Source organism: Carcharhinus amblyrhynchos, chromosome 32, assembly GCF_965287045.1.
Source record: "Carcharhinus amblyrhynchos chromosome 32, sCarAmb.v2.hapA, whole genome shotgun sequence".
NCBI classification, from domain to species: Eukaryota; Metazoa; Chordata; class Chondrichthyes; order Carcharhiniformes; family Carcharhinidae; genus Carcharhinus; species Carcharhinus amblyrhynchos.
The window spans coordinates 21,058,981-21,082,982 of NC_137355.1; the positions used below are offsets into that span (position 1 = coordinate 21,058,981).

The 24,002-nt window shown below is 41.7% G+C and overlaps 1 protein-coding gene across 4 annotated transcripts in view; it reads left to right on the top strand.

Annotated features, from left to right (window-relative positions):
* myo9aa (myosin IXAa) overlaps positions 1–24,002 on the top strand; it is a 311,787-nt gene that overhangs the window by 178,542 nt on the left and 109,243 nt on the right. For all 4 annotated transcript variants that reach the window (XM_080216194.1, XM_080216195.1, XM_080216198.1 and 1 more), the window contains exon 11: positions 408–542. In XM_080216194.1, coding sequence (XP_080072320.1) covers positions 408–542 — 135 coding nt within the window. The remainder of the gene's footprint in view (positions 1–407; positions 543–24,002) is intronic.

Below are 24,002 nucleotides of genomic sequence, written 5' to 3' on the forward strand. Positions count from 1 at the left end.
TCTATGATACTTTATCCGTAGACCATTTGAAAAATGCAGAGGCTTTTAATAGAGTCATAGAGGTTTACAGCATGGAGACAGACCCTTTGGCCCAACTTGTCCATGCCACTCTTTTTTTAAACTCCTAAGCTAATCCCAATTGCCCGCATTTCACCCATATCCCCCTATACCCATCTTACCCATGTAACTGTCTAAACCCTTTTTAAAAGACAAAATTGTACCCTGCCTCTGCTTGTTCCAGACACTCACCACCCTCTGTGTGAAAAAATTGCCGCTCTGGACCCTTTTTGCACCTGTCTCCTCTCACCTTAAATCTATGCCCTCAAGTTTTAGACTCCCCTATCTTTATGGAAAGATATTGACTAAATCGGCAAATTTCCGATAATAGTTGCTGCTTCCATTTGTAGATTCTCTCCATTGGTGTACTCGATATCTTTGGCTTTGAGGACTATGAGAACAACAGCTTTGAACAGTTCTGCATCAACTTTGCTAATGAACGGCTTCAGCACTACTTCAATCAACACATCTTCAAAATGGAGCAGGTTAAAAAAGTTGTTGATGTCGCCTGTTATCTTCCAAAGGATACAGCCTTTTTATTGTGATACGATAGTGCTTCACCTTAAATTATAAGCAGTTTGCCTCTATTTTCTGCATAATCACATGTTTTGTGAAGAATTGGTGAGGAAGCAACACCTGCAATTAGAATGATCTTGCACAAATTATCCTGACTCTTAACACGCCTTCCTTTCTCTCTCTCTCTTTCCGCAACATACCCCCACCCTATTATAATGTTGACGACATTGACTGCAGTTCACAAGGAAAATGCTTTGAGACATAGAAGTTTACAGCATGGAAGCAGGCCCTTCAGCCCTATTTATCCATGCCACCCCTTTTTTAACCACAACGCTAATCCCAATTGCCTGCATTTGGCCCTTATCCTTCTATACCCATCTTATCCATGTAACTGTCTAAACGCTTTTTAAAAAATAAAATTGTACCTGCCTCTATAACAGCCTCTGGCAGCTTGTTCCAGACATCACCACCCTCTGTGTGGGGAAAAAAAAGCCCCTCTGGACCCTTTTGTATTTCTCCCCCCTCACCTTAAAACCTACGCCGTCCAGTTTTACACTCCCCTACCTTTGGGAAAAGACATTGACTATCTAGCTGATCTATGCCCCTCATTATTTTATAGACCTCTATAAAATCACCCTTAAGCCTCTATGCCCCAGAGAAAAAAGTCTCAGTCAATCCAGCCTCTCCATCTGGAATCTTTATTTTTCTCCAGCACCCTGCTTTCTCTACCACCCTGCTTTCTGTTAAAGTTTGGCTTACCGTAATACTTAGTATTCTGTTGAAGGTTTTTTAATAGCTGTATCTAGTGTTGGCGCTTTGCTTTATGTCTTGTGAATTCGAACCTACAAATCTCTTGCTGTCCTATTCAGAGTATTTCATAATTATTACTTCAGTTTTAACCAAAATGTATCATTTCATACTGACATTGAATCCCATCTGCCACTTTGCCAGTCCCTTATGTTGCAGCTTCTTTCTCATCTCATCATTTATTATGACTCTTCAAATTTTGTCACCATTCCTTCCAGCCCCATATGCAAATCTTTGTTATATGCAGTCCCAAACAGAACCTTACAGGACAATATTTCCCGTTTACAGCCAGTTGGAGCTAACTAAATTTTGTTTATCCCCTTTCTAACAAGTTTTTAATGTAGTTATTTACCATTACCCAGTTCTACGTATCTTGATCTTCTCAATTGTTAAGTATATGCATTGTCTTTCTCCATGTACCTTTTCTATTATCTCCCTTTAAGAACTCTACCAAGTACATTGAGCACAATATTCCCTTTTGAGATGTATATTGACTGCTCAGAATTATCTTCTCTTCAACTATATTTAGTAATTTCATCTTTAATAGAGAGTTCCTAATGTTCATTAAAGATGAATCAACTTCCCTGAGTTAGCTCTGTCACTCTTTTTGACAAGTGTAGTAGTATCCATTTTCAATGTCCAACACACATCCACTCACATAGAACCCTGAAACATCATTTCAATGGTTACTGCTATTTCTTTCTTCTTTTCCCTTAATGTTTGAATGTATCCCATCAGTCTACCAATTAGTCATCCTTTACCTAGACTAATATCTCTAATACTTGCATTTATAAAACAACTCATCTTGTTGCCTCTAACCAGTTCACAATATGCCATAGTGCAATAGTGTAGCAGGAGCTTTATATTTGTATAAATATAAATTTGCCTGTGCTGTACTTGACTTGGAACAGGTTGACACTGACGCTGTATGGCTGAATATTGCAGAATGGAACATATTGAATATAACATAATGTGGGAAAATGTGAACTTGTCCATCTTGGCAGGAGGAATAGAAAAGCCGCATATTGTTTAAATAGGGAGCGATTATAAAACTCAGTGATACTGAAGGATCTAGGTGTCCTGGTACATAAATCAAAAAAAATTAGAATGCAAGAAGTGATTAAGAAGGCAAATAGACTGTTGACGTTTGTTGCAGGGGAATGCAATATAAAAATTGGAAAATTTTAATGCAGCTTTAAAGAGCCTTGGTGAGACCACATCTTAAAATTGTATTCAGTTTTGGTCTCCTTGTCTGAAAAAAGACATAATTACCTTAGAAGCAGTACAGAGAAGGCTCACTCGACTCATTTCTGGGATGTGGGGCTTATCTTTTGAAGAAAGGTTGAATAGGTTGTGTCCATGCCCATTGGAGTTTAGAAGAATGAAAGGCAATGTTATTGAAGTACTACCTGAGGGAACTTGATAGGGTAGATAAGGGGAGGATGTTTCCACTCATAAGAGAAACGAGAACTAGGGGACCTGGTTTAAGAGAAAGAGGTCTCCATTTTAAAATGAGAATATTTTTTCTCTGAGATGGGAGTTGGTATATGGAATTTCCTTCCCCGGAAAGCAATGAAGACGGGGTCATTGAATTTATTCAAGGCAGAGGTAGACGGATTTTTAATCAACAGAAGGAAATAGTGATTATGAGGGCAAGCAGCAAAGTGGAGTTGAGACCGCAGCCAGAATCAGCTATTATCTTGCTGGTGGATCCTGCGTTCCTGTTTAACTTTCCTCATCTGTTTGAGCATATGTTTGCATGGGTTTCCTCCGGGTGCTCCAGTTTCCTCCCACAGTCTGAAAGACGTGCTGGTTAGGTGCATCGGCCGTGCTAAATTCTCCCTCAGTGTACCGAACAGATGCCAGATTGTGGCAACTGGAGGATTTTCACAATAACTTCGTCGCAGTATTAAACTTGTGCCACTAATAAATAAACTTTACTTTATAAAATCAAAGGCCACATATTTCATATTAGAGGGGAAGGGATCTTTCCTTGAGGTTATTGACTAAATTTAATTCTTTGATGAAAAAGCTACATGTTTCCAAACCTTAAAACTGAGATCAACCTTTATTTTCTTAGCCACCTAATCTTTCTGCATGCTTCTGTTTTACAATAGTAAATTTGCTTGTGATTTAATTCAAATATTATACAGCAATCTAGGCAAAATCGTAATGCAGTTTGCAATGCTGAGATTCAGTTACAAATTGCTTTTAGCATTTTAAAGACTGTCTTTTTAAAACATGGAGTTGACATCAGGTTTCAGATTTTTGGTGTAGCATGAGTGTCCATCCTCATTGCAACGGAGCAGCCTGACGGCCAGCTGATCACTCGGTAATTTTGATGATCAAATTTAGGAGCAGTACAGGTACAGTTTTGCAATTATTGACTTTTAAAATAATGCTGTACATATTCATGAACAGACATAGTGCTCTGTTTGCACCATTCCCTACAGTGTGTTTTATGCATTTCCCACTGTGTACATATGTCAAACTCCTTCACAGTGAAGACGTATTTCTTAATTCATGTTTATTTGCAAAGTGGAGAATTAGTTTTAATACTTTCTATGAATTATCTACCCTACGTCACTTTTGTAATGGACAAGCAATAGCCAGTCTGCCTTATGTTTTGTCACTTGACTGTGACTGTGATATGTAAGTTGTATGTGATATGTAAGATTGACTGCAGACAGTCACTTAAAAAGAAACATTTTCAGTGCAGGCTTGGAGGGCTGAAGGGCCTGTTCGTGTGCTGTAATTTTCTTTGTTCTTTACGAGGTAGATTTTTTACACAGGGAGTAGTGAGTGCCCGGAACTCGTTGCTGGGGGAGAAAGTGGAAGTGGATATGGTAATGACTTTTAAGGGGCGTCTTGACGAGCACATCAATAGGATGGGAATAGAGGGATATGGTCTCCAGAAAGGAAAGAGGGTTTTAGTTCAGTCGGGTAGCATGGTTGGTGCAGGCTTGGAGGGCTGAAGGGCCTGTTCCTGTGCTGTAATTTTCTTTGTTCTATTACAACTTGATACTGGTACAAAGTTATTTTATTCACTATTCAGTGCGAGGATCAGAACTTGGTGGCTCAATGCCAAAACTTTCAAACAAAATTGCTTTTCTCCCCATGTTCACATATCAGTAAGTGATTTAATTATTGGACACTTGAAGGTAGTGCCTCAGAGAACTGTCGCGTACAGAGAAGAGACTGACATTTTGAGTTCTGTGTTTGTTTTCCCATTAAATGCTTTTCTAAAAAACAAATTCTAAATTTACAAAAACCCTTCTGTCTGTTTTAGTCAGCCAGTTCCGACCTGTAGCCTGGTCTTGCTAGCCAATGTGAATGAATTCATTCATCAGGAGGCTCTGCATGAGGTCCAGTCATCCACTCCTTTAATTAGATTATCAAGCAGACATGTCCACAGCTCGCAAATTTGAAACTCTTGAACTGCAACTAATTTTTAAGCACTCCTGCAAGAATCCTTTGACGTTCCTTGTGCTGGACTGGAAATTTCTCGGTGATTTTGTTTTCTAGTAATGCATTGTGTATTGTCTCATTGAGCAAAAAAGTGGATAGTTTCCTCAGTGGTTTGTTGGAAAACGCAATATTTGATGTTGTACTGACGTTTTGTAATGATCTCTGGTCTGAGTTGCTCTAACTGACTTCAGAGTGAGCGGATCAGCTTGGGTGCTACCATTGATATTTTCATCCCTGGGCTACAGAGAAGGAAAATATAAGAACATAAGAAATAGGAGCAGGAGTAGGCCATCCAGCCCCACCGCCTTTCTAGTAACAGTAATGTCATTAAGACCCTCCAGTCCCACCACCTTTCTATCGCTAACACCCGGCAAATTATTCACGTCCTCCTCCGTGAAGACAGAAACAAAAAAGTTATTCAATACCTTAGCCATATCCAATCTTTTCAGTCTGGGATGTTTACCCATTGATTCCTGAAGTTTGTAGATGTGCCAGGGTAGAAATGAAATCACTTCCATGCCCTGATTAATGAATTGGTTGCAAATCCTAAATTTTCTGATTTATACATAAAGTGTGGGTTCTCGATGTGATACCACAAATTACCCATGAAAACTATGCCTTAGTACCTTCAGGAGAGAAACTTTGATTAGCTGATTCAGCAAAGGCCATTGATTCAGCCCAGCACTTTACTGGTTTTTCTGATATAGCAATGGTGCATATTGTATTATCTAAATTGTTTAGGTAGTGTGGGACTTGAAAATACTGGATTCGATTGCAGCTTATGAATTTTAAAATATGCACCTTACGAAATTGTGCATTTAAGGATGTGGCTCAGATGAAGTGGCAGCCTTTGGTCGCCGTACTTACGCAAGGATATTTTGGCCTTGGAGGAAGTGCAGAGGAGGTTTACTAGGCTGATACCGGAGTTGAGGGGGTTGAGCCATGAGGAGAGGCTGAATAAACTAGGCTTGTACTTGTTAGAGTTTAGAAGAATGAGGGGAGATCTCATTGAGACGTATAAGATGATGAATGGGATGGATAGGATAGAGGTGGAGAGACTCTTCCTGCTCAGAAAGGACAGTAGGACTAGGGGGCACAGCCTCAAGATAAAGGGGGGACGGTTTAGAACGGAGTTGAGGAGGAACTTCTTCACTCAAAGGGTGGTGAATCTCTGGAATTCTCTGCCCGTTGAGGTGGTGGAGGCTGCCTCACTAAATATTTTTAAGACGTGGGTTGATGGGTTTTTGATAAGCGAGGGAATTAAGGGTTATGGGGAGAGGGCGGGAATGTGGAACTGTGACACGACAGATCAGCCATGATCTTATTGAATGGCGGGGTAGGCTCGAAGGGCTAGTTGGCCTACTCCTGCTCCTATTTCTTATGTTCTTATGTAAACATGTACAGCAGTTCTGTTGCTTTTAAAGGTGTTGTCACCCTAATTGCCTTGAAATGATTGATGTCAACTTCAAAAATAGTGAACTATTCGCTTGATGAATCAAAACTGCTGTTGCTGCTTGTTCAACTTTCAACACGGAACAGGTATAAGAATGAACAGACTATGTTCTCTCTGTTCCCAGCTGTGGTTATGTGGTGTTTCTGACAAGGCGTCACTCACATCTGTGCTTCCCCAGAGCCTGATGAACACATCATTTCAAATCAAAAGATTTTCTCTTGACTCATCTTTACTCATCTCAGGCCATTGTTTTCAAACATTATAGTGCATCGACTGTTTCTACTTCAGCAGTAAGCAATGGCAGGAAGTACAAAGAGTGGTGTGCATCATTGTGGAACTTAGTCCTGCCTCCACCTATATGTTGTACTTTTCCTCCTCCTCGTGCCAGGGGCACTGAAGCTAATTGTAGCACCCATCAAACTGTCCAAAATACATTTAGCTACTCAGTACATCCCAGAGTTTCAACCTGGGACCTTATAGAGTGATAGAGGTTTGCAGCATGGAAACAGGCTCTTCGGCCCAACTTGTCCACACCACCCCCTTTTTTTTAAACCACTAAGCTAGTCCCAATTACCTATATCCCTCCATCTCATCTATGTAACTATTTAAACACTTTTTAAAAGACAAAATTGTAACTGCCTCTGCTACAATGTCTGGCAGCTTGTTCCAGACATTCACCACCCTCTTTGTGAAAAAACTTGCCCCTCTGGATCCTTTTGTACCTTCCCTCTCACCTTAAACCCATGCCCTTGTTGGATGCTCAGTAACAGTCTTTGACTGCAGCCTAGGCCACAACCAACTAATGCATCGGGGGAGTCATACAGATTTTATAAACATTTTGTTATTATAATTTTGGAAAGCATCATTGTAACTGGATACACCTTCGTTTTATAGTCACAAGTTTCTCAATTTGAAATATTTACTTTCTGCTGGCTTTGAGGGTACCAGATTTAAAAGTCCCTTTTTCTTTAAGAAATATGTTTATTTCTGAGAATTGTCATGACAGACTATAAATAAGATAATTACCAATGTGACTAAACACTGCTCAGCATGAGCCTAGACTGTCAATATGCTTTTGTCAATAAGTTCTGTGCTCTGTGAAGACATTTTCAGTAATGCCTTTATTGGTGTATGCCACAAGAATTAATCACAATTAGATCATGCCATGTGACTATTCAACACTCCAATTTTAAGGATGGCTAATACTAACTGTGACTCATAATGCTTTGTGAGTTCTTGTAACAAATCATTGAGGGCAATGATGACTGCAGGGCATGATGTGTACTGACTTTCAGTATTGTATTGAGGTTCTGTACTCAAGACAATTTTTTTCCATTCGATGGGAAGAAGTTTCCCTCCCTTATTATTATCACAGCTTGAGGTCAGTTGACTCTTTTGGTTTTGAGTAGAATGCAGGAATAAAGAGTAGTTTGTGTCATCCTCCAGAACAAGGCACTTTTTTTGTGTGTTTTTTATGGGATGTGGGTGTTGCTGGCCAGAGCAGCATTTATTGCCCATTCCTCATTACCCTTCAGAAGGTGCTAGTGCGCTGCCTTCCCAAACTGCTGCTGCCCTTGAGGTGTAGGTACACCCACAGTGCTTTTGGGAGGGAATTCCAGTATTTTGATCCAGCAATAGTGAAAAAAGTGATGTATTTCTAAGTCAGGATGATGAGTGACTCAGGGGAATCTCCAGGTGAGGGTGTCCCCAAGTATCTGCTGCTCTTGTCCTTCTAGATGATAGTGGTTCTGGGTTTGAAAGGTGTCTCCTAAGTAACCTTGGTGAGTTCTGATATTGCATCCTGTAGCTGGTAAGCATTGCTGCCACTATTTGTCAGTGGTGGAGGAATTGAATGTTTGTGGACTAGGTAGCAACCAAATGGGCCTGGATGATATTGAGCTTCTTGAGCATTGTTGAAGCTGCATTCATCCAGAATGTGCCTTGTAGATGGTGAACAGGCTTTTGGGCGTCAGGAGATGAGTTACTCGTCACAGGATTCCTTGCGTTTGACCCGCTGTTATAGCCACAGTATTCATATGGCTGGTCCAGTTCAGTTTTTGATCAGTGGTTACTTCCAGGACGTTGATGGTGGAGGATTCAGTGACGGTAATGCCATTGAATGTCAAGGGATGGGGTTAGATTCTCTCACCACAATATGAACTTGTGACCACGTAAAATTTCCTTTTCAAGCTGCCACCTTAAGTTTAATGTTTTATGTGGTATTGATTCAGAATGGTGTGGAGATACCGGCGTTGAACTAGAGTAAACACAGTAAGAAGTCTCACAACACCAGGTTAAAGTCCAATAGGTTTATTTGGTAGCGCAAGCCACTAGTTTTCGGAGCACTGCTCCTTCATCAGCTAAGTGGGAGTTCTGTTGACAAACAGGGCATACAAAGACACAGACTCAATTTACAGAATAATGGTTAGACTGCACATCTTTACAGGTAATGAAATCTTAAAGGTACTGAAAATGTGAGTGGAGAGAGGGTTAAGCACAGGTTAAAGAGATGTGTATTGTCTCCAGCCAGGACAGTTAGTAAGATTTTGCAAACCCAGGCAAGTCATGGGGTAACAGATAGTGTGACGTGAACCCAAGATCCCGGTTGAGGCTGTCCTCGTGTGCGGAACTTGGCTATCAGTCTCTGCTCAGCAACTCTGCGTTGTCATGTGTCGTGAAGGTTGCCTTGGAGAACCCTTACCAGAAGAACCCTTACCTGAATGCCCATGACCGCTGAAGTGTTCCCCAACAGGAAGAAAACAATCTTGCCTGGTGATTGTCAAGCGGTGTTCATTCATCTGTTGTCGTAGCGTCTGCATGATCTCCCCAATGTATCATGCCTTGGGACATCCTTTCCTGCAGCGTATCAAATAGACAATGTTGGCCGGGTCGCAAGTATATGTACTGTGTACCTGGTGCAAGGTGTTCTCATGTGAGATGATGGTATCCGTGTCGATGATCCGGCATGTCTTGCAAAAGTTGCTGTGGCAGGTTGTGTGGTGTCGTGGTCACTGTTTTCCTGAAGACTGGGTAGTTTGCTGCAGACAAAATCAAAATCAATGAACTTTCCCACTGAAAGATGACACTTTGCTTTTCAAAACGTACTGGCAATTTTAAGATTTTGATTCTTACGTAATTGCAGATTGACAGAATTTCCAGGTTTTACTTTCGGGTAAGATGTGTTGGATTTGGTTTAATGAGTATTGAACTGAACATTGAGGATGCAGGGAGCGGAAGAATGAGGAGATATGTTTAGAACTTAACTAATTGGCTGACCCATATTTTAATCTGCTAAGTGCATTCATCTGTGAAGTGACAAGGACAGAGAGGTTGTAAAGATTTTTCTGTTTCTGTGCTCATTGACCCACATTGGCTCCAGTATAGAAATACCTTGAATTTAAAATTTACACATTTTACACCTTCCATGGCCTTCACCCTTTTCTACCTCTGAAATCTCATCTTGCCTAATGACAGTGTGTGTTCCTCCAATTTTCCCATCTCCAGTTTTCTTCATTCCTTGGTGGCCATGCCTCTGAGCCATAAATTATGGAATTCCATCCCTAAACTTTCCTGTGCCCCTCTTCCCACTTTTAGGATGCTCCTATAAAATCAATCTGTCCCAATCTTTTAGTTACCAATCCTAATATCTACTTATGGCTCAATGTCAAACTCTATCTGATAACAGGAAACGCCTTGGAAAATTTTGCTGTTAACTGTACAATATAAATGCGCATTCTTGTTTGTTATCCAAGCTGCAACTGTAAATGTGTGAGATTGTGTGTATTTGAGTACCAGTACGATGTGTTTGTGCAGTTTGATAGTGGGCACCATTCTTAAGCTTCCTTTGTTTTTCTTGTCCTTGACTACCCCAAGACTACCCAGCTACTCTGCCTTGCCCCACACTACATCCTTCACTCACGCCTTTGTGCCCCTCATTCCCTCTGGGGTTTGGTGTAAGGATAAGAGGGAAGTGGTGATGAGGGAGAAATACCATAGAGGAAGAAATGCAAAATGGCATGATCGAATGACAGGATAAGGATGAGAAAAGAAAGAAGAGCCCTAAAGGAACCAAAAGGAAGACAGCAAAGTCATGGGTTCTGATCCAGAGAAATAGCCAGACATGTGTATGTATGACCACACAGGGAATTGGTTACATCAGAAAAAAAATAAAAGTTATGAAAACAGGATGCTGAAGCAGTCAGGACAAGTTCAAAGGTATGTATGTGATTCATTTCTGGAGAGAGAACGAGATTGGGATACAAGAGGATGGATGTGTAAAAATAGCATGTAATTATACACTGCCATTAATAAAATGCCCCATGGAGCTTCACAGGAGTGCAAGTGTTATGCCCAATCCACATGTGGAACTTCAGGTCAGTTAGCAGCAATTGGAGAGGTTTAGGGAGCGAATTCCAGAGTTTAGGGCCTCATCAAGGTAAAAGCAGTGTTGTAGAAGGTTAACTGTTTCACTCTCCATGAATGCTGCCAAACCTGTGGAGTTCATCTAGCATTTTCTTTTTATTTCGGGTTTCCAGCATCCGCAACATTTTGCTTTTATGCACAGTTAGAAGTCTCTCAACATCAGGTTGAAATGCAACAGGTTTATTTGGAATCACAAGCTTTGGAGCACTGCTTGTTCATCACCTGAATCACTCACTCAGCAGTGCTCCAAAAGCTTGTGATTCCAAATAAACCTGTTGGACTTCAACCTGGTGTTGTGAGACTTCTTACTGTGCCCACCCCTGTCCAAAGCTGACATCTCCACATCAGTGCTTTTATTTGAGTGTAATAGTCGGTTCAGCCTTGCGCAGGATTGTCAAGGTGAAGGATGGACTTAGAACATAAGAAATAGGAGCAGGAGTAGGCCATCTAGCCCTTTGAGCCTGCTCCGCCATTCAATAAGATCATGGCTGATCTGAAGTGGATCAGTTCCACTTTCCCGCTTTCTCCCCATAACCCTTAATTCCCTTGTCTGTCAAAAACCTATCTACCCGTGACTTAAATATATTTAGCGAGGTAGCCTCCACCACTTCAACGGGCAGAGAATTCCAGAGATTGACCACCCTTTGAGTGAAGAAGTTCCTCCTCAACTCTGATCTAAACTGCACCCCCCCCCCCCCCCCCCCCCCCGCCTTATCTTGAGGCTGTGCCCTCTGGTCCTGCTATCCTTTCTAAGCGGGAAGAATCTCTCTACCTCTACCCTATCCATCCCCTTCATTATCTTATACGTCTCTGTAAGATCCCCCCTTATCCTTCTAAACTCCAACGAGTACAGACCCAGTCTATTTAGCCTCTCTTCATAGTCCAACCCCCTCATCTCCAGTATCAGCCTAGTGAACCTCCTCTGCACTCCCTCCATGGCCAAAATATCCTTGCGCAAGTGCGGCAACCAAAACTGCACACAGTACTCCAGCTGTGACCTTACCAGTACCCTGTACAGTTGCAGCAAGACCTCCCTGCTTTTATATTCTATCCCCCTCGCTATAAAGGCCAGCATTCCATTCTTGCTGGTTATGGAATCGTTTGTTTTGGGGGCTGATTCAATTCCTTCCTGAAATTTAAATGAATGAATACTTTATTTAATTATTCAGCTGCTCAAGGCCAGCCATCTGATATTTTATTGGCAGTGGGGCTGGAGTTGAGTGAGGACATAACTAGGAACAGAAGTAGGCAATTCAGCCCCTTGGGCCTGCGCCACCATTCGGTATGAGCATGGCTGACCTCATCTCCACTTTCCTGCCACTCCCTTCATCCTTTCATCCCTCTACTAATTAAAATCTATCAATCTTCTCATTTGTTTGGTGTTCTGGTGAGCGCCACTGCACTATGGGGTAGAGAATTCCACCGATTCATGACCCTTTGAATGAAGTAATTCGTTCTTATTTTCAATCTGCATCTCTTAGCCTAAAACTATGGTCTCTCGTTTTAGAATGCCCAATAAGGGAAAACATCTGCTCCACGTCTAGCATCCCATTTAGCATATCTCATACCTCAATTAGATCTCCTCTCATTATTGTAAATTCCAGCAAGCATAGACCTGAACTACTAAGTCTCTTTTCATTACAGAAGCCCTTTAACCTTGGAATCAACCTTCTCTGAACCACCTCTAATGCATTTACGCCCTTCCTTAAGTAAGGGGACCAAAATTCTGCACAGTATTTTGGATGCAGTCTCATCAATGCCTGATACAGTTGCAACAGCACTTCCCTGCTTTTATACTCTCTTGCATAAGCAATGAATGCTAAAATTCCATTTGCCTTCCTTATTACCTGCTACACCTGCATACTAACTTTCTGAGATTCATGCATGAGGACGCCCACATTCCTCTGCACAAATCATTTTCAAGTTTCTCTCATTTAGATGGAAAGTTTTTTTTTATTCCTTTGACCAAAATGGACAACCTCACAATTACTCACATTAAATTCCACTCACCTGACTTATCTATACCCATTTGTAAATTTCTTATTTCCTCATTGCAGCTTGTTTTCCCACCTATTTTGTCATCTGCAAATTTGGCTAGCCTACATTCTATCCCTGCACCCAAGACGTTACATAGATATTAAATAGTTGGAGCTCAATACTGAGCCCTGTGGAACACCACTAGTCATGATGTGGGTATGCCGGCGTTGGACTGGCGTAAACACAGTAAAAAGTCTGACAACACCAGGTTTTAGTCCAACCGATTTATTTGATAATACTCACAAGCTTTCGAGGGGACTGCCTCTTCGTCAGGTGAATGGAGAGTTCTGGCCTCAGACAGAGCATATAAAGCACAGACAGTTTAGAGATTACTGATTAAAATGCGAATCCTTACACCTAACCTGCTGTTCAAGACCTGAAGTGGCTGACAATGTGAGTGGAAGGAGCACTGATCACAGGTTACAGAGATGTGTATTGTCTCCAGACAGTACAGTAAGTGAGGTTTTGCAAACCCAGGCAAGTCACGGGGGTTACAGATAGTGTGACATGAACCCAAGATCCCTGTTGAGACCATCCTCATGTGTGCGGAACTTGGCTATCAGTCTCTGTTCAGCGACTCTGCGCTGTCGTGTGTCGTGAAGGCCGCCTTGGAGAATGCTTACCCGAAGGTCAGAGGCTGAATGCCCGTGACCACTGAAGTGTTTGCCAACAGGAAGGGAACAGTCTTGCCTGGTGATTGTCAAGCGATGTTCATTCATCCGTTGTCGTAGTTACAGCTTGCCAAACCGAGAGAGACCCATTTATCCCCATTTTCTGTTGGTTAGCCAATCCTCTGTCCAAGAAATGTAGCGATAAGGTGGAGCTGGGTGTCATTGTGTGAACCAACATTGTTTTCACACATTGTTGCTGAGAGCGTGTAGATGAAAATTAGAAAGAACCAAAGATAGATTGTTGGGGGGACACCAGAGGTAATGCTGCAGGAGCAAGAAAAGACACTTTATGAAGCCAGTGACATTCCTTTCAAAGTACAGTCACTATTGGAATGTAGGAAATGCAGCAACTATTTTGCACCCAGCGCATCTCATCAACAGCAGTGACTACTGATCAGATGATCTGTTTTTATTGTGAAGTTAATTGAAAGGTAAACATTGGCCAGTGCACCAGGAAAATATCTCCTGCACTGTTTCAAAAAAGTGCCATAATATATTCTACATTCACCCAAATGGGTTTGTGTCTCAACCAAAAGGTGGCACCTCCAACAATTCAGTGCTCACTCTCTACTGCACTGCAGTGTCAGTCTTGATTTCTGTGCTGAAGCCCTGGAGTGGGACTTGAACTTTATGAACCTCATTATTTAGAAGCACGTGTGTTGTCAACTGAACCACTGCAGAAACACAATACGCAGTTTTTCATGCCATTTGATGAGATCTTCTCTGGTATGGGTGGAAACCTGATTAGAGAAATTCTACAGTGGAGTTCTGGGAAAAATGGGCACGGATTTAGAATGTGGTGACAGTTTTGGGGACTTTGGAGAGAAAAGGAGGGTTGGAGATCTGGAGAAATTTGTGAGGACGATCACGTTAAGGGTTATTCTATTGGATTGTTAACATATTAAAAAAGAATGGTCTTGTCCTCCCCTTTAACATTCTTATTTGGTGACTTTTAGTTAAATGATAAGATATATAAATGATTTGGAGGAAAATGTAACTGGTTTGATTAGTAAATTTGCGAATGATACAAAGGTTGGTGGATTTGTGGATAGCGATGAGGACCATCAGAGGATACAGGAGGATATAGATCAACTGGAGACTTGGGCGGATGGAGTTTAATCTGGACAAATGTGAGGTATGCATTTTGGAAGGTTTAATACAGATGGGAAGTATACAGTAAATGGCAGAACCCTTAAGAGTATTGATAGGCAAAGGGACCTGGGTGTTCAGGTGCACAGGTCACAAAGTGGCAATGCAGGTGGAGAAGGTAGTCAGGAAGGCATACGGCATGCTTGCCTTCATCGGCCAGGACATTGAGTTTAAAAATTGGCAAGTCATGTTGCAGTTTTATAGAATCTTAGGCTGCACTTGGAATATAGTGTTCAATTCTGGTCGCCACACTATCAGAAGGATGTGGAGGCTTTGGAGAAGGTACAGAAAAGATTTACCAGAATGTTGCCTGGTATGGAGGGCATTAGCTATGAGGAGAGGATGGAGAAATTTGGTTTGTTCTCACTGGAACGACAGAGGTTGAAGGGCGACCTGATAGAAGTCTACAAGATTGAGGCATGGACCGAGTGGATAGTCAGAAGCTTTTTCCCAGGGTGGAAGAGTCAATTACCAGGTGGCATAGGTTTAAGGTGTGAGGGGCAAGGTTTAAAAGAGTTGTACGAGGCAGATTTTTTACACGGAGAGTAGTGGGTCTCTGGAACTCATTGCTGGGGGAGGTAGTGGAAGCGAATACAGTAGTGACTTCTAAGAGGCGTCTTGACAAATACATGAATAGGATGGCAACAGAGCGATATGGTCCCCGGAAAGGGTAGGAGGTTTTAGTTAATTCAGACAGCATGGTTGGTGCAGGCTTGGAGGGCTGAAGGATCTGTTCCTGTGCTGTAATTTTCTTTGTTCTTTGTAAATGCCGGGAATGTACAGTGTTGAATGTTTGCAAGTGCAGAATCCTGACTTTAGAGAGGGTGTTGTGCCTCTTAGTTGTCAGGTCATTGGAGATGCAATAAAAGTATAAAATAAAGTATATAACCAGAGCTTGCATATGTTGTGTAGAGGTTAAGCAGGACTGTGCTTTATCTTTCAGCTTTGATGCTGTTTAAGCAGTTCAAACTAGTGGAGTATGTAAACTTGGCTGCATGAGTATTCTCAAAGGAGTGGACATGAAAGATGGTAACTGCCAGGACAGTTTTGCTGCACTGTCTGTGCACTTGCCCAGAATGTTTGTTTTGAGAAGTTTTAAATAGTTTAAAAGCTTTTATGCCATCTGTGACCCATACATACACTAATGGTGCTAAGCCAGCTACCAAGCTTGCCAGATTCTTAACCACAAGTCTTGGGGGAATGTTGCAATGTTAATTCATGCGCGTTTCCTTAAATGGTAAAGAATTATCACTGCAATGGTGTATTCCTTACATGATTCATCTCTTCAGCTGCTTAATTTATTACTTTAAATTTGCAATATGGTTGCATTATAATTTTGCACTTTTAGGAAAAAAATTATTTTGAATATTGGCACATTTATTTTCCGAGACAGAAGATAAATATCTTTTGTCTGTGACTTCAAGTTTACTTTTTTAAAAATAAATTTTTTTGTCTCCAGAAATTCCAGGAAATGCTGACGGATCGTGGAAATGTTACAAATGCCTTTCATATTAATAACCGCTGTGAGACTAGAGACTGGTTTAAGAAAGAGTGCTTGCTGGATCACAAAAACACATTACATAGTTGTTGTTTCTTTGGTTGGAAATGGGCCAGTGTCACTTTGGCAAACAGTTTGCAGCCCTTTAGGAATAAAGCTGAATTTTAGATGAGGTCATATATGGCAGCAGTGCCTCCTTGTGATGTCCTTTTCTATCCAGACTTGCACTTGTTAAATGTAAACACTCTTTGCATAGCTGAGCATGTTGCAGTTGTCTCTGCCTGTGGTATTTATAATTTCTTCGGTGGGCAGGGGGAGGGGCTGTTATAATAATAATGCTGATTCCAGTGCTAGCATTGTTCCTGTATTGCTTGATTAATTGTAGGACCCAAAGAAATAATGAAAAATTTACACGGTATCTCATCATATCTCGGATGGCTCAAAACAACATTACCTGACATATAGTGACTTCTATTATGTAGGTGAATGAAGTAGTCATTTTGCACAATTCTTAGAAGCAACAAAAGCAACAAGATGATTGGTTTGAATGCTTATGCTAATTATTGTTTTCAAAGTTTATTTATTAGTGTCACAAGCATGCTTACGTTAACACTGCAATAAAGTTACTATGAAAATTCCCGAGTCACCACACTCCAGCACCTGTTCAGGTACACTGAGGGAGAATTTAGCACGGCCAATGCGCCTAACCCACACGTCTTTCAGACTATGGAAGGAAACCGGAGCACCCAGAGGAAACCCATTCAGACAGAGGAAGAATGTATAGACTTTGCACAGACTTATGACCCAAGTCAGAATCGAACCCAAGTCCCTGGCACTGAGGCAGCAGTACTAACTACTGTGCCACTACAGGTTGGAGGATTAATATTCAGAGAACACAGTGCCACAAAATACATTTTTACCTAAACCTGTGGAATAGGCATTTGGGATCCTCTGTTTAGTGTGCTGGGAAGAATGGCAACTGCAGCATCGTAGAGCTCCCTCAATACGATGCTGGACTGTCAACTTAGACTATGTGCTAAAATAGTGATTTGAATCCAAAACCACCTAATTGAGAGGTTGAAGTGCTGCCAAATTAGTCAAACCAGCAATGTAAATAATAATATGCCAATCAACCCAGTGTTCTGAGCAAAAAAATGATTAAGTGGAGAGTGGTTTAGGTAAATTTCAATCCACTTATACTATTATGAGGGCAGCATAGTGATTAGCACTGCTGCCTCACAGGACCCGGGTTCAAGTCCCAGCTTGGGTCACTGTCTGTGTGGAGTTTGCATGTCCTCCCCATGTCTGTGTGGGTTTCCTCCGCATGCTCCTGTTTCCTCCCACAATCTGAAAGAGATGCTGGATAGGTGCATTGACCTGAAGAGGCGCCATAGTGTGGTGACTAGGGGAATTTTACAGCAAGTTCACTGTAGTGTTAATGTAAGCCTTACTTGTGACTAATAAATAAAGTTTATTTTGTTATTACTGTCCAGCAACAGCTGCCAAATTGGCTTTATTAGGGCATTCCTCCCTAAGAAATGTTCATGCATCTCTCCTTTTCCATGACTCTTTAAGGAATGAGCCACTTGAATGTTCCCTTTTGGGTCGCATTATTGACCTCATGTCAGTACTACACTGCTCCAAATAGCACCTACTATTGATGTGTTTTGTTGTGAAATAGATCAGAGGAATGTAGGACTGTGGAGTATTTCCTCCCTTGCAATTCTCTGTTCTAAATGTTTTTCCTGCTCTCTCAATCCACGCTGATCAAAATTAAGGTTTGTTATAGTATCATAGAAACCCTACAGTGCAGAAAGAGGCCATCTAGCCCATCAAGTCTGCACCAACCACAATCCCACCTAGGCCTTACGCCCATATTCCTATACATTTACCCGCTAATCCCTCTAACCTACGCATCTCAGGACACTAAAGGGCAATTTTTAGCATGGACAATCAACCTAACCTGCACATCTTTGGATTGTGGGAGGAAACTGGAGCACCCAGAGGACATCCACCAGACATGAGGAGAATGTGCAGACTCCACACAGACAGTGACTGAAGCCAGGAATCGAACCCATTTGTTGTTTGAAAACAAGACACTACAGATACCAGAAATATGAAATAAAAACAGAAAATACTGCAAACACTCAGTAAGTCTGGCAGTTTCTGTTGAGAGAGAAACAGAATTAATGCTTCAGGTCAGTAGGATCATAGACTGAAACATTAACTCTATTTCTGTCTCTATAAATGCTGAAGGGCTACCTGAGTGTGTCTAGAAAGTTTGCAGTGTCATCTACTTTAACACAAATTTCCAAGCATCCTCGAACTGCGGAAATTAGCATGTGGGTGCTTCCTTAATTTCAAATATCTCTAAAGCCTCACCCTCCTCTATCTCCATAAACCCCATCAATCTTGCACTTCCATATTGCTCCAATTCTGGACTCCCGCTGTTGTATTTTGGTTATCACTGACTTAAAGAACGATTGTAGAGACATAGATTTATTTGAAGAGTAACTGGTTTATTGGAGGAACATAACTATTTACAAATATATTAGAACAGTGGTGTGAGATTACCAGCCGCTCACGTCCTGCCCCTACTGCAGTGAGGATGGAACGTTTGGAGACCAGCCAAATCTCTGTTCACTGCAGTGGCACCAGAAACTCCCACTGGCGTGAATGGCTGTAAGATTCCGGCCTAGATGTTACTCAATCTAATCTGTGAGCTTTCTTCTTCTAGACCACCTTCAATAAGAATGCAACTTTTGCTGAATTGTCAGGTTGACTGTCAACTTCTGATTCTCCCAAATGCATAATGGACAATTTCCTTTTGAGGAATAAGGATAAAATTTCTCCAGCTTTGTGTCTAATTCTGGATGTTTTTGACTGTTTGCATTCTGGAAAACCACTTTTGGTGGATGAATAGGTGTGGATGCACACACGCGCACAGTTCCTTAACAAGCTGAGAGAACATCTGGGAATAGATCTGTTTAAATACAAACTTATAATTGTCGACTACTTCTCCAGGTGGATAGAGGTGAAGCATTTACTTCAACTCTGTCATCAGGTCATTGAAAAAGTTTTTGCAACACATGGCATTTGAATCAGGTGGTGATCCGTGGAAAAACCCAGATCATGCAGCAGAATCAAAGAATCTGGCAACAATTGATGAAGGATGGGAAAATCTTAAAGGTTCAAAATCTTCAGGTTAACAATGCAGTAAGTCTGCAGCACTGGGCAAATTTCCTTTCTAGTGAGCACGGGTTTCAATACACCCTGTGGCTGGGATCCAAACTCAGCGAAATTACACCTGACAAATATACAGCAGAATTCGCAGAAATTAAATTGGTTGCTTGAATGCAGAAAACAGTAAACAGAGCTTAATAGTCATTTACAGCAATTTTTTTTAAGAAAGGTTTGTGACGTTTTAACAACAAATGCTATAAAGGGTCAGCAAATGCAGCAGCTTTCCAAGAGGCCGGTTGGCGTGGGGAAACTCCATTACTGCTTTTCAAAATTCCAGGCAGACCTCCCAAGAGCTGCAAATAGCTCTGGGTTTCAGGGAGACACCTTTTCTGTGACACAAGCCCCACAGATGCAAACAGTTTCTTGCCAGCTCTCCGCAGAATTCTTACACTACAAAAGGTTTGGACACTCTGGAAGGATGTGTAGAACTAAGACCTGTAGATACACAGAGGATCATGAGAGAATCTTTGCACAGAAGGCCATTAATGAAATAGAGGATTCTCACCAAAAATAGAAACAAGAATGTTTTTTCAGCAAGATGAAAGACCCAAGATACATATCCTGGAATTGTGGACATTTGTGTCAATGGACACATCACTAATTTCAAATGGGATACAGGACAGTCTTGTCCAATAAAGAATCAAGGCAGCTAAGACAATAGGTGAAGACAACTGAAACCCAATTATGTGGTCCGGGGGTGGGGATAAGATACAAGTCAGAGGCAAGTTACAAGCAGCATTCTAATACAGGAACAAACGGATTCTGAAAACATTGTGAGTTATTCCCAATCAGGAATGCTTTCTCCTGAACTGAAATGTCTTTGTCAACCTCATCAAAGACAACGAAGGAGGTCAATGAACAGACGGTTATCAATGAGACTAAATAGGAGTCCTTTCAACCTGCCACATGCACTGATGATCTAGATTGTTAATTCACTGCCAATCTTTTCACACTCTTCACTGAGGCAGATAATCCAGTTCTTCTCCAAGAAGGTGTCCACTGGAGAAGGAGTGACCGTTTCACCAAAGGGGCAATTAGACACTTGGACCTATAAGCGCCTGTGTGTGACTGTGATCTTCAGTGAGCCCATGGAGCAGGTGGATCAGAAAACTTGAGCAATAGAATAACTGATACAATAGCACATTCACCTGACAGTTGTAATTCCTTTTGTAAATTTTAGCAAGATAAATTGTTGGTTATTTTTCTCTGCTTTCAGTCTCCCCTACATCAGTAGAACTCTTTTAGCCATTTTCAGTTGTCTTAGAAATATAAATTGGCAAAACTTAGTGCCTTTTCCAGTCAGACTTGCAAACTTTAAAGTTGGTTTTCAGCAACTGTGGCTCTTTCACCTCTGCCACCATGTTGTACGTTGGTTGTTGCTAACGTAAGGTTACAGAGGCATAGATATATCTGAAAGCCACTGCTTTATTAGAAGAATAAAACTGTTTACAGATGTACAAGCCATGAACATTCTCTCTCTAGATCTTTGGCCATATAACTGTCCCTTTCATCATCATTTGGGCAATAGTGTTTCTCCAGTCCCACACATTAATCCCTTCAACCTGAACACACTGTTACTACATTCACATCCCTGAATTGAATTGTTCCACCCATTGGCAGCCATGCTGGGCCTAAGCTTTGGAATTCCTCTCCAAGTCTCTCCACCTATCCACTATACTCCTCCTTTAAGATGCTCCTTAAAATGTGCCTGTGATCTTCTGCCTTAATAGCTTCTCCTGTCACTGGTGTCAATTTTTTGTCTCCTTACATTGCTGTGAAACACATCGGGATGTTGTGTCAAATTAAAACTGCAGTATGAATGCATTTTTTGTTATGCAGCTACCCACATCATCATTTAGTAACTGCTTTCTCATTTATCCTACTTCTGTTGTTCTCTTTTCAACTTTGACAATGTCCTTTGCTTTGTGATTTGCTTCTTTATCAAAAGGTAATTGTTGGTACTGTTCTATGAGATAATTAACTTGCCCTCTATCTGTATTTTTGAGCTGAACTGCTAAGCCAAACATGGAGGAGCATCTACTAGTGTTGTGGGAGTGGGCTGGGTGCTCTGCAAATAGTACATTCTAATCTGCCTCTGGGAAAGGAGGGCAGCTGCCTGACTGTCACCACCTCTATTTATTTTACCACAATGCTCCTCACGTACAATTGGATCAAGAGTTATGAAAAAAAATCCATTAGTAATTCTGTACCCAGTCTGTGCATTAGAAATATGGAATAAGGAAATTAGTTTAATATGAAAAGGAGAAGCCCTGATTGAACTTGTTGAATTATTATCTTGTTGAAATGGACTTCTGATGTTTGTTGTTTGTGATTTGTTCTGCTTTTTTGGCTTGCGATGTCTCTCAGCATAACATATCTGGTCTGTTCTGCCTTGGTCATATGACTCTTACTTTCATCATCGTGTAGATTATACTGTTTCTCCAGCCCCACACATTAACCCTTTCAGCCCTGCACCCTCTGCTACTACATTAACATCCCTTATCTGAATTATTCCTGATGTGGAGATGCCAGTGTTGGACTGGGGTACGCACAGTAAGAAGTTTCACAACATCAGGTTGAAGTCCAACAGGTTTATTTGATGGCACAAGCTTTCGGAGTGTCACTCCTCCTTCAGGTGAATGAGTTGCATTCACAAACAGGGCGTATATAGATACAAACTCAATTTACAAGATAAAGGTTGGAATGCGAGTGTTAACAAATAATCAAGTCTTAAAGATGCAGACAGTGTGTTGGAGAGAGGGTTAAGCACAGGTTAAAGAGATGTGTATTGTCACCAGCCCGGACAGTTAATGAGGTTTTGCAAGCCTAGGCAAGTCATGGGGATTACAGATAGTGTGACATGAACCCAAGGTCCTGGTTGAGGCTGTCCTCATGTGCAGAACTTGGCTTTCAGTTTTTGCTCAACAATTCTGCGTTGTCGTGAAGGTCGCCTTGGAGAACGCTTGCCCAAAGAGAGCACTCTTTCCTTGAATTATTCCACCATTGGCAGCCATGTGGGGCCTAAGCTCTGGAAATTTCTCTCCAAGCCTCTCCACTGTAGGTCCAGCTGATGTTTTACAGCTACTGCATTTTTGCACATTTTTATCGCTTTCCTGAGCATCAAGGTTCTCAACAATCAGCAAACTTGCTCTCATCAAGGGGTCTCGAATGCCTGAGACTAATTTGTCTTTAATCAGATCATCTTTTAGCTATGTGAATTCACTTGGTTCTGCAAGCTGTGTTACAGCAGTCACATACTGATTAATGGGTTTGTTTTACCTTGAGTTATAGTGTTGAATACGTAGCATTCGTAAGTAACATTCACTCATGGTTCAAAACACTTGTTTAAGACTTTCCAAATCTCCGCTGCCTGGTTTCTTTGTTTGCTGGTTAGATTGAGAATGGTACACACCTTGTAGCAGTCCATCCTTAGCTGTGTTAGAAGTATGGTTACTCGTATTGGTCTTGGCTTTTAGATTAATTTCTGTTGCAAGTGGAAAAATCACCAATTCTACCACCAATCAGCTTTTATTTTTGCTAGGAGCTGGGCAAGAAAAGTATACAACACCCATGTTGCTTAACATTTCGTCTGAAGCCTTCAGTTTGTTTGATTTTCCTTGTCCCTTCTCAGCAGATTTTAGCATGTGTGTCCCTTTCTGAGCTGTCTCTTTGCAGCCTTTCCACGATTCTACAACTCTGTTTTAGCTCCACTTCCTGACACCACGTTTAAAGTCTGCAGTGCTTCTCCTTGTAGGCCTTTATTCAACTGAACTTAAAATGGCGGAGGTCACCTTACTGTGGAAAGCCAGATAGGACATCTGGAAATGTTTGCACCTCAAACTCAAACACATAGTCAGGAATAATAGTAGCCCAAAAACAGTGGCTGGGATTCTTTCAAAAAAATTTGCATGAAAACTGGAGTAAATCACGCTGATTTTTTTCAGTGGCAGTCTCAGAAAGAATCTGCCATGCTCTCTGCATTGCAGAGTGCCTCAGCCTGAATCATGGTGAAATTCAATGGGCGGGGCCTATTGCACTGAGCGGGCCACTGCGCACGCTCTGATCTGTCAGCGCTGAGTGGCCAGCTCGATTGCCCCACACACGCACTCATGCGAAACACCCTCCCCCCAGGACATCACCCCTGAGGCTTCATCTCCTTGGCACAGCCCCACACCTGATGGGCAGTGCCAAGGTTGTTTGGGCATTGACACTTCCCCTTTGGGGCACAGGCTGATGATGCCAATGCCCAGGGTGCACACCGCCTGCGCCCAACTCTCTGGGGGGGGGGGCCTCAATTGTCTGCCCCCCACTTCATGCCAGCGGAGCCGGGCTGCCAGTTTCCCCAAAAGTGGGGAACTAGTGTAAAGCACACCCACTGATTCTATTTAAATTGTAGGGAAGTGACATCCTGCATAGATAATAAAGCTCCATACCTATTTCCGGAAATCTGGGAGACACTGTGAGGGCAAGACACCCAGGATGAATCCCACGCATTGGACGTTGCTCAAGTCTCCATGGGAGAATCGGCCCCAGTTACTACTTACATGCACTTGCCTATGAACATGAAGCTTAGTCCTACGTATGGCTGATTAACCTGAGATTGAAGATGGGCAGCAAACTTACTGAGCCACAAAGGATTTCCTAAATCAGATTTTACAAGGAACATTTGGATATTGAATAT